We start from the raw sequence: 14,572 nt of genomic DNA on the forward strand, positions 1-14,572 counted from the left end.
TCTCAAGAAAGAGAGGTGTTATCGGTTACCATTGGAAATTCAATGCGCGGATATGATCATTTTAATTGGACGATGATTAATTTTTAATACCGCGATACAGTATTTGTTTCCTTTTAACGTCATCTGAAGGATCAATAAAGAGAATACCACATTTTACTTTAGAAAGCTTTTTATTTCTAAATCGCTACATCTCGTAGAATTTAAACCTGCCTTCGAAAATCTCGTAGCCGCGCATATCTGAAGCGCGTATAAATATTTTACCCGAAAAAGCCGAGTCGGGACTCGACAACTGAAATTAGTACCAAAAGGCATATATTTCGGGGTAGTAAATCACTACGCGCATGCACCAGTTGCGCATTCGCGAGGAATTAAGTTTCAAAGAGAATTCACGAGTGGTAGGAGCTCGATTGCACCGGCTCAGATTAAAGTTTCGACGGATCCTCCTTTCTCCCTCCTAAGTAGAATTAATTTCGGCAGCGCGCGCTAAATGGATGACGTACGGCTGCTGCCTGTTGAAAATTTCACAACGATCGTAAGGACGCACCGAAAATGCACCGGGATTATTGTGTGTGTGTCTATCCAGGTCCTGACGCCATCCTCGGGTCTCCTGGATTTCGCTATAAGTATGCGACCGGATTACCATCGCGCTATCATCGATACGGTGCGATACTACGGTTGGAAGAAAATCATCTACCTCTATGACTCCCACGATGGTAAGTCCTTTACCCCTGCGGCTTTTCTCATGCATTTCTCATTTTACAGCCCGCGCGTAGCCCGCGGGCTGCTGCGGCGCGCATACAGCTCGCTGCAGCTCGCGCCTTTTCGCCTCCGCCCCCTGCGATATTTCTCTCTTTATTATATCTGCCAAGTAGGCTCGGTCTCTCGTGGCCAACTTTGCCGATATCGCAGACATGGGATATCGAGTGGATTCCCCCGACTGCTTCTGCGCGGAATAAAAACGCGCGGTGTATCCGGCCTGACACAACGTATCTTTGTATATATATCTATGTAAAAGATATAAGCTCGTAAGGCGAATGCTGTTAAAAACAGGATACATAAACAATCAGAGTTCTGAGCAATTATTTCGTAGAGAAAAGAAGGGAAAAATTTTCGTAAAGTCCAGATCTACAATTCACTTTTCAAAACGGAATTCCAAATTCTGTTTGATATGTACATTTTGACGTAGGTACGTGTGTATATTTTAGTGTGTATATATTTTATATATGCGTGCATTTTGATTCTTCACAAATATTTGTTGTGTTACACGATACATAGAAAAATACAAATAGAATTTTATCCTGAATTCTGACGAAATGTATTTCGTCTAAAATAGGCTAACACGATACGTGAATTAAAATTCTACACTGAAATCATGTGAGCGGAATAATGTATGATTATGAAACATGGTCACGGTTAATGCCTCCTTGCAGCAGCGTGTTTCTGCTTGAAAGTGAATTACATCACGAAAATGTTACTCCTAATTAATTAACTACTTACATTACTTGTATTTTCTCTACATTTTCTGTTCTCGTTGTTAAAGTTATATGATTTTTAACTGATTCGGATAAGCATCATACGCATTCGCGTGTGTATTTTATGGTTCAACGTCTGACGCTCATGGTTTTAAACATGACATTGAAAAGAGAAAAGAGAAACATGAATTTCTGCGTACCACTTTTTCATGTAATTGCATTCATGATTACTAATTTCATCTAGTCTTTATATTAGTAATCGCATAAAAAATGTCGACTTACACCAATGCACAAGTATAGTTCGAGAGAAAAATAAATCAAGCGTATAATGTCTCGAAAAACAAATTGCACATAGTTCCGAGTAAGGTTTTTGTCTTTTATTTTTTATCTAATTTACATGGATAACATTCCAGTAAAATATTAATTCAAATATGTTGTCCCATTGGAATTGTTATCTCAACAATTTGCTATCTGAAGAAATACATTTTAAAGCTACGATTTATCAAATAATGCTTTAAAATAGGACACGCTAATGTTTAAGTGCCTCGTAACAATTGTCGGCATTGCCGAGGTCGAATCAAACTCGCGAATACGCCGCGCTGACGTAACTCGAAACGGCAGCGGAACGGTAACTAACGCAAATTGTAACAAGACTCTCTTCCCCGATCTGTTCCGTACGAAATCTCATGTCAATCTTGATGCTGGAGGCGAAGCGACAGCGGTTTAATTACTTAATTAATGGAACGTGGAGTAACTTTGACTGAACGGAACGATTAATCACCGCGGATCGCTAGACAGTTTTGTATCTCGCTGACTTCCGGCCGTTATAACTTGGTCACGTGCCTCGGGCACGAGAAAGCCATTTGGAATTCCACGAGCCGACCAATTGCTCTTCTTCGACAAACTCCGATAAGAACGAGCTTGAGGTAGTCTAGTATCGCGGAGAAACGGAGGGAGTTTAATTACCGAATGCAAATGCAAATATACTTTAGGGACTATCGTGCTGTCTCCGCGCGCTCTGAACGACCTCTTTCCTTCCTACCTTCCCGCCTCCACCTCATCTCTCGTCTGTTCCAGTTGTCGCTATCTGACGTAGTTTAACCATGCCGTTTCCCGATTAAAGCAGGTATGAGGAAAGGAGCAAGACGACGATGAGCATTCAGAGAATCATCTGGATTTCATGGGAAATTTTTTGTCACTTATCTCGACTTTTCTCAGGTTGATACCTTGCAGATAATATCTCGCGCACCTGAATTAATGATGAAATCGCAAAAAAAATATTACATCAATAATTACATTACAGAATGTAATAAAAAAACGTTTAAATAGCTGTATGTAATGATTCTTTAATGGCGTACATCACATTTTCTTTGTGAACGATAAACGTGATAAAAAGTAAATGCCAGTTTAAATGATAGTTCTTATTACTTTCAATGAACACATCTATATATATCACAACTAGTTATTTCTATTATACATTTGTATTAATAGAGAATTTTCAAATTAATATAATTTTGATAAATTTAAATTCGGTGACATAGATAAATAATTATTCTGCTTATTTTTAATAATGCAAGTGTAACAATTAGAAGAAATTCAATTTTTTCATATCCATATTTTTAAAAACTGAAATTACAACAATTACAATCCATGATAGATGATTATTAATTATATATTGGCATTTATATATATTTAAATATCCAACTTTACGCATATAGATTCGTAGAACATGTCTAAATAGTCATTAACTAAATGATACGTATTGTAACACACATTTATTCCTTGAATAGATCTCTAATCAGATCTTTGCGGTAAAAAACTTATTTAAATAGTAAAGTCGCTTTTTAATACATATAAAGACACGTCATGTATAATTACATCATGTGGTTGAAACCCGCAAGAGTATTAATATGCGGAGACTACGCGGATTACGGCAAGCGAAACGAATTATCAAGTCGAGATGAACACGTAAGAATGAAACGTGCTTTGAAAAATTGCACACATTGCTCTCAGCATTCTCAACTTATACGCTGGGAATCACGCGGCATAACGACAATGACGCCCTTAAATCAATCTGACACGCGATGTTGCTCGCGTGGAACATCACCGATGCAATTTCGAAATTAAGACACGTGTCAGATGTTTCCTCGATTGCGTCGCTGCCGCACAGGAAAATGAATCGCTCTCGGTCAGGTCGACCGTTCGCATTGAAGTAGAACCGATTGCGCGAATGATCGAGAGAAAGTTCGGCGAATTACGTTCCATTAAATTTTCCTGTTTGCGGTATAATTGTTAAATCAGACTTCTAAGTCATGATGCCTTTGAAATTAGCGATATTAACCGACGATATTTGAACAGGCGTAATACTGTTGACATTCGAGATAGCTTCCTCGATTATTTCTGGAATTTTAGAAGCAGGAAACTCCTACACGTGTGCGGTGATATATGTTAGAAACGTCTGGCGCGCTTCAATGTTATCCACATTAAACATGAAATTAACCCGCAGCCTGCCATGACTTTGCTCAAGGATGAAAATGACTTTTTCCCCGAACAAGGCTCACATTTTTTTATCACCCGAGGTTGAAATCCAATGTGAATAATTTTTTACCTTCGAGAAGTAATTTTGTAATTCCATTTACGTAAGTCCTTCTTACAAGATTTCCTATAGATTTAACAGCAAAAATCACGGCCAGCGCGACATAATGACTGGAATAAAAATATGCAATTTACATTTCTCGCTCGGTACTCGCTCAGATAAGGTATTGAATAAACATGTCACAGACATAGAATAAACGTTTATAGATTGCGTTCTCGCTTTCAATTATGCGCAAATGTTTGCACGTGGAAGCGGAAACACACGCGTTATTGCGTTTATCCCGAAGTTAAACCTAGACGCAGTCAATAACAACGAATTAATAGCGTGCATATCAGTTTTCCCAGGCATTCCCGCCATTTGCCACCCACACCGTCACGCCCGCTTGCCGAAGTAGTGGGAAAAAACGGAGCAATTTTCAAAACGCGCGATACGTGCATGACATACGCACGCGTTCCGCACGCCTGGCACTAAAAGGCGGTTAACTGATAGAAGAACAATGTGAAAAACTATACGGAAAAAGCCTTGCACGCGCGCGCGAGAAATAGTACGGGAAAGTAATTAGCGGTTACAGGCCACGTTGTCGTTCCCTCGTCCGGGACGCGGGAGGGGATTCGATTAAAATCGCAGTGACGTGCCTGCGTATCAGAGTCAGGCTCAGTTTCCTTTCCGGCGTCTTTCAGAATGACAACGGCGTCGTTGTCGCCGACGCGCGTCGAGATCTCGGCATCTCATTCTCGACTATCGTGGTAGTGACAGGTGCTTCATCAAGGTGAACTCTCGATATAATTATTTCTGCGAGTACACTTTCGCTTCGCGTGCTTCGCGCTTTTGGGTGAAAATTAGACGATAAATCCGAGGCCAAATTTGTCATGAAGTATATCATTTAGAATCATAATTAAAAAAAACTCAGAAGTTTTTTTCATTAGTGCCATTGTGAAACAGTTGGACATAGGCAGGAATAGCTCTTATTAAAGGAAAAAAAAATTTCTCTGACAGGGAAATTCATTTTAACTTCAGAATTCCATCTTTGAAAGACGATGCAGCGATTTAATAATGTATGCGTTATTTATATTCATACATGCGCAGTGCGTTAGTTCCGAGTGCGGCTACTAGAAAAAATTATCATAAGTACTAACCGCCAGACAATCAGGCTTAAGAAAATCTGCCTCGCAAAACTAGATTAGTGTAAGAGAATTAACAGATTAAAGATTCAGATACGGAAATAAACAACAGGTAATATCAGTGTTTATATTATATTATCGTAATCCTTTGTCTAAACCATGCTTGAAAAATGTGATTCGGATATCATCATTCGTTCAATATCCATCAAATGGCATGATTGAGTAATTCCCAATTACATTTAACTACCTTTCATGATTAAGTAACAGCTCGCTGATCAAAGCGAATTAAATCCTCGCGTGATAATGGCATGTCATTGTTAAATCAGGTGTAACGACGTGATTGAGATAAAATATGCGTGTTCGCATAATAACTCCTATGTCTATATCTGTCAATTAATCAGGTCAACGTTCGTTCGAGTTTCATGTTAGAGAATGCTTGTAACGCATACGCGCAAAATGATTTATTATATTCGATGTGAGTAATGAAACATCGTATATCGCGGTACAGCGATAGCTTAATTAGCACAATGGAAAGTGTCGATTACTTTATACTATATCAATTTAAGGAAAATACAATAACTCGCTCATATATCGATCGCTACTCACTTTCTAAAGAATTCGATATGCAAAGTAATTGTTAAGAAAATGACAGCAATTAGACAATATCCCAGGTAGTACATACACGTTTCAGAAATGTTTTATAAGCGTTTTTCCGAAATGTTTTATAACCGATTTCTAAAAATGTTTCTTATGAGTAAAAATGTCCATTCGAAAAACGTTCGATGGAACGTTTCTTTTCCGATAAGATAACGTTTAAAAGACTATTATAGAAACGTTTTGTTTTAATGACAAAGACATTTTAGATAAAGACATTTAAAATTCTAAGCATGTAGTAATGGAAAAGGGTACAAGGTAAAATGGTTCGAATATTCGCAGAAGCATTTAAACTTCCGAGTGTATATGACTTTGTTAGTGAAGTTGTAATGCTTTTTCAATTCAAATTGTGAGAAACTAATTGTTTCTATAAATTTTGGGGATTTTTTTTCCTAATGAGAATGTAGAAGGCCATTATTTGTTGCTTTGTAATTTTCAGTATTATAAATATCTTCGTTATCTTCAAATTAAAAACTTTTAATTCATTGATTTTAACATAAAATAAAATCTACGTAAAATTAAACGAAAAATGTACGCGTAGAAATTAATTTCTGAATAATCATGCCTTTATTAAAAACCTATAATTTAATCAGCTTTGTTTACTAAATCAGTTATTTTTGATATTAATGAAAAATAAGTCATGTTTAGTGGAATTAATTATACATAACCCAAGACGCGCAGAGTGAGTCTCTCGAATCGGGAGAGGCTGCGATTAACCGTTCATCGACTACGCAGTTAAGATGAAATATCGTGCACCTCCGGACGTGACGACCTTGGGGTAATAATCATGGGCCTTTCTTCTTGCACCTTGGTTGATGATAAGTGGCTGGACGACGTCTCGGTATAAACCGCCATGCCGATGCAACGACTCGGCGTGTCCCGATCGTTTTGGCAACCTGTTTCAGCAAGATAAAAGGACGTAAACTAACTGGTTTTGAGAATTTGACCGGTTTTGTCGAAGGTTCCTGTTTAAGCTGAGGGAACCAGGTTCCAGAACCAGACTAGAGGCTCAGAAGAGATTCTAAATAGCGCTCGGTTGCTAATTGTAAATCAAGTTAAATGTCCCTTAACGTGTTCTAGCCGATTCGAATAAGCAGGTCCTTTCTATTTTCTACTCTTACGACAGCCTGCTGCTCGCTTTAAACCCACGAATATCATCACAAGAGGAAAAGAGAACTAAATATTACATGTAATTATCGCAGTTACGATCCGTGTATTATTAAAGCAATAAATCTTTGAAATTATCGTTATTTGCAATTGCACGTTATTACATAACAGCGATAATTACAAAGTTGCATGATTGCATATTGCGCAATGTTCTAAGTTCAACGTGTTAGCATTTTCTAATCGTTATGAAACGAGGAGGGACGAATTATTTTATAGAATACGATGTCTTATACACAATCGAACACGGTACAATTTTAATTGCATCTCTATTTTAAAAACGTAAGAATCTTCCGGCACGTACCGTCGTAAGTGGTAGATCAAATTTTTCATTAATGAGTCATCATTTAAAGTCTGTTAAAAAGCAGAATATATATATATATATATATTGTGCAGAATATATATAATATATATATTATGTTGATTATAAACCTGCTAACAGCAAAATAAAAACAGGTTTTATTATCGTTAAATGACAGCAATTAGACGATAAGCATGTAGTAATGGAAAAGAATACAATGTAAAATAGTTCGAACACTTGCAGAAGTATGTATTTGAACTTCCGAATGTATACGACTTTGTTAGTGAAGTTGTAATGCTTTTTCAATTCAAATTGTGAGAAACTATCTCTATTCCCTAAAAGGGTTTCCTGATCTCATTTATTTAAAGATATTTTGATCGTCGAACATGGCAAGTCAAATGGAATGGGGCAAGGTATATATAAATGCAAGGCGGTTTATACTATTGTACCTTGATTGAATTAAATGTACCAGAATGATCACTTCGTTGATTATACATAATTATTTCTATGTTTATGTAAAGTAAGATAATTAACCTCTATAAACCTAGCACTTTCATCATTAAAAAAAAGTCTGAGTATACGAGACACAATTAAGTGTTAATTTAGTGCTAATTTATTGTTCTAATCCTGAATTTTGTGCTCCTATCCATTCGCATTTGCAGGAAATTAATATCAAAAGTGGGAGTGCTGCCTTCACCGTTAAGATAGCACCGCCACTCTTGAAAAACACGTATAGAGTACCGTAAACAAAAACCCAATATACCAGAATTGTGCACGGAGAGAATTTTTTGTTATATTTTACCCTTAAATTCACTACAAACTTGGGACAACTTGGCAACCAACGAATTTTTAAAATATACAAAAGACATTTTACACAAACAACGTGATAAAAATTACCAAGCAGATTGGTAAATTTTAAAAAATTATTGAAATTTTTTAGATATATTTTAGTAAAATTAATCAAACATTTTATATTTTAATGTAATAGATATTAATATTTTTTATTACGGTAGATATTAATCAGAATAGCTCGCATAAAATTCTTGGTGGTACATGTCCCACAATTACCATGATTTCAGGGTAAATTTTAAGAGAAAATTCTCTCCGTGTGCTAATTTTGTGCTGTAAAATACTGTAAAGAAATATCGAAAATAGTGAATGATTATGAATGTACCGATACCGATTACCGTAACTGCATAAAAACAAAACGATCAAAAATAAAATGTTATACCATACAGGTATAACATTAAACCGTTTCTCCAATTCACTCATCCTCCAAATCAAATTATCATTAAATGCTCGTAAAATACGTTATTTTAAAATTATTGCTCACGAAACAACTTTTAAAATTATCAAAAACCCACAAAGATACAAGAGTAAAGTATATTAAATTGATGCAAATTAATTGATGTGTCGACTTTGGTATTAAAATGATAGGACTGGAATATTTTACGAGCGCTAAATTCTAGCACCATTTTAATACCAAAGTTCAGCACAGCAACTAATTTGTTTAATATACTTTATTCTTGTACGTGACACTGGCACCGCCATAATATCGATCGACTTTGTTAAGTTAAACAGTAAGTAATAAATTTGGAACCAGGATATTTTAAGAGCACTAAATTCTAGGATTATTTTAATACAACAGTCCGCACCAGTAACTAATTTGTTTAATATAGTTTACTCCTGTATTTTTGTACTTTCTGAGTTTTCGAGAATTTTTAAAATATTGTTTCGTGAGCAATAAATTCCAAAATAAAATATTTTATGAGTATTTGATTGGAGAAACAATTTAATGTTATACCTGTATGGTCATATAACTTTTTAATTTTGACCTTATGCAGTTACGGTAACCGGTTCGGTATATTTATAACCATTCACTATTTTCGACATTTCCTTGTAGTATTTTACAGCACAAAATTAGCACAAAAATGCTGGTGTATCGAGTTTTTTGTTTACGGTACTCTATTATACGTGTTTTTCAGGAGTGAGAGTGCTAGCTTGACGTAAAGGCAGCATCCCGACTTTTGATATTAATTTCCTGCGAATGGATAGGAGTATAAAATTCAGGACTAGAGCAATAAATTAGCACTAAATTATCACTTAATTGTGCCGTTTATCCGAATTTTTTTTTGATAGAGCGGGTGCTAGGTTCCGAGGTAGATAATTAAACAATCATAAATAGAAAATGTACCAATATATAATTGGGCTAAAGCGAGAAAACGTATTTTTAAATTCACGTGAATAATATTATTAGGCACAAAAGATCCAGCTCGACCGTATATTGGCGCATTTCCTATTTATCTGATTGTTTATCATAATCGGTCATGACTCGCTTAATAAGATAATTAAAGTCTATTTATAAATATTAATATGTAAAAGTTATATCGTTATTATAGTTAATGTGTTATTATACAGGGTGACGCACATAAAACCGTCTCCAAACGCAAAATATCGTTTTACAGTTATATTCGTTCATTCAGTTTTTTCTTTTTTATAGTTTTTTTAGCATGTAGGTTTACTGAACTCATATGTGCATACGCGACAGCATCGAATAGTGTCATGCGCGCGGAAATATGAAATATAACTTCAAAACTGTATTTTGCGTTTGGGGCCGATTTTATGTGCGCCACCGTGTATAAATTAAAATAAACAATTATCAATCAAAGCCGGTAATAATCGCTGGTAAATTTTGTAGGAATTGGATTTCTTTTCACAACTAATAGTCGAGCTAACTAGTCTTTCTTAACCAGTTATACGTTGACGTGCATCCACTCATTGTCAGACGGATATTCTGTTTTGGACAGCGAGTCGTCAAAGTGTGTATGAATTTCACGGCAATAAATTCATGTTAAGGAACGCACCCGGTTCGGCCTCCGTCACTTAATAGGTGTATTGTACGGCCGGCCATAAACTGTCGTTTCGGGAGGCATCGCATCGCGTGCCACAAAGCAGGAGCAAGTGCTCTCCGACCGCGGCGGGCAGCGGTCATGCGTGCAGACGTAGCCGTTTACACGTGTGACCGTATCGCACCCTCAGTCGGGAGATATGTAGCGCGGAATCTAGTTAGTACCCTTGTTGGCTTTATCTCCGTTTGGCTCGGAGGTCGGCCGTGTCGCTAGATTAGAAGGATCAGCCCCGCTGCGCGTTCCCGCGATCGCGATAATTAGCAAAGATGGAATTTCGTATTTTCAATCCCCTGCATCTTCGTGCCGTTTTAGCTTTCAATCTCAAACCGGAGTATACACAAGCTGGATGAAGTAAACCTTTAATCACTTTGTTTGGCTGTTTCTATACAGTAATTCTTTTAAGCCCAAGTAAATCTCAAGAGCAAATAAAATCTATGTATGAATCATCTTCTGCGATATCGCTTGCGACAATAATATTTATGTAATAGATATTTATAACATCGACAACTGGAAACTGAAGGAACAAGTACTCGTTCGTAAACACATGAGATGCTATTTAAGTTGTATTATATATTCCTCGTGCGCGGGCTATTTTCGAAGCAGCAACTACTTTCTACTCCGTTTAATCCATAGCGCGATCAAATTCAATAAAAACAATAACTGAGCCAGAGGAACATCATTGGACACAATGGACCGCGGGATATTGCGGCAAACGTTGATTGGATTCGTATGTAAGTATTCAGTTGGGATCGCGCGTGCGACACCGACGCGACGCCTGGACCTAATCACTCGCGAATGACCTCTGGAAAAACTCTTACGTGTGATCGCTTCCCAGGCAGTATTTTAATCATCGATTGCGGCCTCCACGAAGGATGGAGCACGCCGACCATATCGAAGTTCAACGACAAGGATCCCTTAAAGGTGACGAGCGACGAGATCGTTTGGATCGTGAATCTCATGTACGTGGGAGTTGGCATCGGCTCATTGGTACCATTCATACTGATGGACAATATCGGACGTAAGGGAACCTTGCTAGTCACTACAGGACCGAAGATCCTCTCGTGGATCTTCATCGGGTTATCCACGTCTGTACCGGCCATATATGCTGGACGGATACTCGCGGGCATCGGATGTGGAATAACGTACGCTGTAATGCCGATGTATCTCGGCGAGATCAGCAGCAAGCGAACCAGAGGTCCTTTAGGTGTGGTATCAGCTGTTTTGGATGCGTCATCAATGTTCAGTGCTTAGCCTAATTGCAATAACATATTTATCGTTTTAAATATATATAAATGTTAGATATTTATTCACTAACATCAAATATGTTATAAATGATAACTGGCATCTTTAGTTTATATATTTTTTAAAAGATTACGAACCTATGTGGTTTTACGTTCAACAGTAACGATCATATATTTCGCAATCGTTGTTAAACTGCACTTGAATGACGTTGTTCGCGATTAGTTAGTATTTTTAAATGTTTCATCACTGAATAAGGCAAGGCCTTCAGGTACTTTAATGGCTGTACTACTCAACATCGGGATGCTGCTCATCTACGCGATCGGTCTGTGGATCAGTCGATTCGCGATGGCAATGATAAGCTTGTGCGCGCCGGTGTTCTTCCTGCTGACCTTCATGTGGTTACCCGAGAGCTCGGTGTTTCTCACGCGGAAGAATAGACTCGGTCCCGCGGAGAAGACCCTTAAGTGGGCCCTGGGTAAAGAGAACGTGGACGAGGAGCTCGAAGAGATCAAAAGAATCGTGGAGACCGAGGACAAGTGCAGCAAGCTGACTCTCCGAGAGATGTTCAAGGAGATCATCACCAAGGCGCATAACAGGCGAGCCTTTCGTATCGCTCTGATACTGTTGAGCGGGCTGACATTGACCGGCGCGGCGCCGATACTCGCATACCAGTCGTACATATACAACGAGGCCGGCTTCGAGATCTCGACCAACGCCAGCATCATCATCACCGGCGTCGGCATCGTTCTGGCTGGTAGCGTCTGCGTGTCGGTGGTGCGTCTCACCGGCAAGAGACTCCTGCTGCTGATCGCCGCGCCGATTTGCGTGGTATCGCTGGCGACGATAGCCATTTTCTTCGAGCTGCAGTCCGGCGGTTACGACGTCTCTCGATTCAAGTGGGTGCCCACGGTCTTCGTGGTGATTTACGTGCTCGGCTTCGGACTCGGCCTTAATCCGATACCGCTGGCATACATCGGCGAGATCTTCGGCGTCGAGGTCAGAGTACCCGCCGCGGTGCTCAATGCTCTCTACTACGCTATAAGCACCACCGCCATTGTGAAGTTCTATCAGGTACGTTGACGTCTCTGTAAGAATCGATTTTGTTTTCGCGAACGAGAGCCGCGGTAAGCGGGTTATCGACAGCAACGATCAGTTAAGAGGTTTAACCAAAAAGGATTCTTTGCTTCGTAATAGTATTATACAGAGCACGGTATGATATAACATCGGTTTAATAGTCCTGACGGCCAAAAAGGAGTCTTTACCTCTAATAATGTTAAGAAACATTACATTACCTATATAAATATGCAAATTACATCATTTTATTAAACGATCAATATCTTATTGCCTATTAAAAAGATCTGCATAAGGAATTTTTTCTAAAACTAGATTTGCAATTTTAATAACATACCGGCTATTTAAAAAGCTTTCTCGCTATAAATGCGTATATTATATCCATCTAATAAATAGAATGGCTCATTACACGTTTAAAGTGTAACGAGAAATAATTTTTTCAAACTTATATGACTTTCTTTCTATTACTTAATATTATGTAGTGAAATTATATAATAGTAGAAATCATTTGTACTGTGTTTGTAGGTCGTGCAAGAGTTATACGGCACGTTCGCACCATTATGGACGTTCACCGCGATAACGTTTCTTATATGGGTATTAATTTACCTATTTGTGCCCGAAACCGAAGGCAAAACCTTAGAAGAGATACAATTGGAATTGCGAGACAAAGAGTGACGTATATATAGACAACTATATTAAAAAAACAGGAGTGGCATTATGAATAATCCAAAGATCCACTTAAGTCCACTTTCACAACGCATATCTAACACGCGAAATAAGACTTGACTCAATTTTATCAATATCAACATTCAGAGATTATATTCAGATTATAAAAATATTAGAAAGATAATGTTTCTGTTAAATTATAATGATAGTCCAGTTTACATTTTTTAAATATGTACCATTATTATAATAATTTAGGTCTATGCATTCACAAATGAATAATTAGCCAGTATTGTGATGGTACACACATGTATATACATTTATGTAGAAAAATCTTGATGTAGAAAACAGATAGCAAATGCTATTTCAAAAATAAAATTTATAAAAATAGTGAGCTGTGAAATAATTCAAATGAGAGAAAATTTCAATAACTTTGCTCAAGATTTTCATCAATGTGTTGATTTATATTCTTATATTTTTTTATGAAGACAACTTATTGCGCATATATATATATTTGTTTAACACAAAGATAACGGAGAAAAATTAAATATTTCCGTAATAAAATTAGCATGTATAAAATAATAAAAATTAAGTATAAATGCTTTTACCGTTTCTGCGAATTTTAGTTGACACTGGCATACATATTTTGTTATGATATATTACTATTAAATTTAATTTGACTTTCTCGAGCAATTGAATAAAGTTCGAAACATTTAATGTTCATGTATGTTTTCAACGATATTTACAATTATTATAAATATTTGCATATTTAAATCATATTTAGAATCCAATTAGTCTTTCTCTTTTATTATATTTTTATGTCAAAGAGCTTTTTTCCATTTAATCATTTGTTCTATGTGCTTTACATAAAGTTTCAAAATTGTATAACATCGATAATGGTGTTAAATCGCATTTGGAGCCGGTGAAAGCACTAGGGAGAAACGACGCGGGGGAAAATCATTGGTCTTGTTTGATCGTAAAGCTCGAACTCCGCAAAGAGAATCGTTTAGTAGCGATATCGTATACGACGAGATTCGTATGTTCGATCGGACAAGTTAAGTTCTCATTAAAAACGCATTTGCAACGTGAATTCGCTGGCCTCCTTAATCCTATCTTAAAGTCTACTACCTTAAATATTGGTAAATACATCTCGTTGCGTGGTTCCTATATTATCTTGATATTTGTGTCACCGCATAAATAGAAAAATAACTCCATCATTCAATATGAACATAGGCTCTCTATTTGATATGATTACGACTGTATAATTGTGAATATTGGCGTATAATTATTTCGATGTCTACGCAGATATTATTATAATATAAAAAAATATTATTCAAACTCTTATAGAATATATTCTACTTTACGCGTATGAAGTATTT

At 37.0% G+C, this 14,572-nt stretch overlaps 3 protein-coding genes across 8 annotated transcripts in view; 2 read left to right on the forward strand and 1 right to left on the reverse strand.

The window, feature by feature from the left end:
* Positions 1-14,572, forward strand: part of Glurib (Glutamate receptor IB) — a 221,917-nt gene that overhangs the window by 152,738 nt on the left and 54,607 nt on the right. For all 4 annotated transcript variants that reach the window (XM_071784019.1, XM_071784017.1, XM_071784018.1 and 1 more), the window contains exon 4: positions 584-713. In XM_071784019.1, coding sequence (XP_071640120.1) covers positions 584-713 — 130 coding nt within the window. The remainder of the gene's footprint in view (positions 1-583; positions 714-14,572) is intronic.
* LOC139816504 (uncharacterized) overlaps positions 1-14,572 on the reverse strand; it is a 178,789-nt gene that overhangs the window by 1,460 nt on the left and 162,757 nt on the right. The window lies entirely within an intron of this gene.
* On the forward strand, positions 4,558-13,796 carry LOC139816501 (facilitated trehalose transporter Tret1). Of its 3 annotated transcripts, none has more exons than XM_071784060.1 (5): positions 4,558-4,942; positions 10,706-10,948; positions 11,053-11,421; positions 11,728-12,530; positions 13,056-13,796. In XM_071784060.1, exons 2-5 carry the CDS (start codon positions 10,906-10,908, stop codon positions 13,203-13,205), a joined length of 1,365 nt encoding a protein of 454 aa, XP_071640161.1. In that variant the 5' UTR covers positions 4,558-4,942; positions 10,706-10,905; the 3' UTR covers positions 13,206-13,796. The 3 variants fall into 3 exon arrangements, with proteins under 3 accessions (XP_071640161.1, XP_071640160.1, XP_071640162.1); XM_071784059.1 differs by having other exon boundaries at positions 4,558-4,837; XM_071784061.1 differs by having other exon boundaries at positions 4,558-4,837; positions 10,851-10,948.

Source organism: Temnothorax longispinosus, chromosome 7, assembly GCF_030848805.1.
Source record: "Temnothorax longispinosus isolate EJ_2023e chromosome 7, Tlon_JGU_v1, whole genome shotgun sequence".
Classification (NCBI taxonomy): domain Eukaryota; kingdom Metazoa; phylum Arthropoda; class Insecta; order Hymenoptera; family Formicidae; genus Temnothorax; species Temnothorax longispinosus.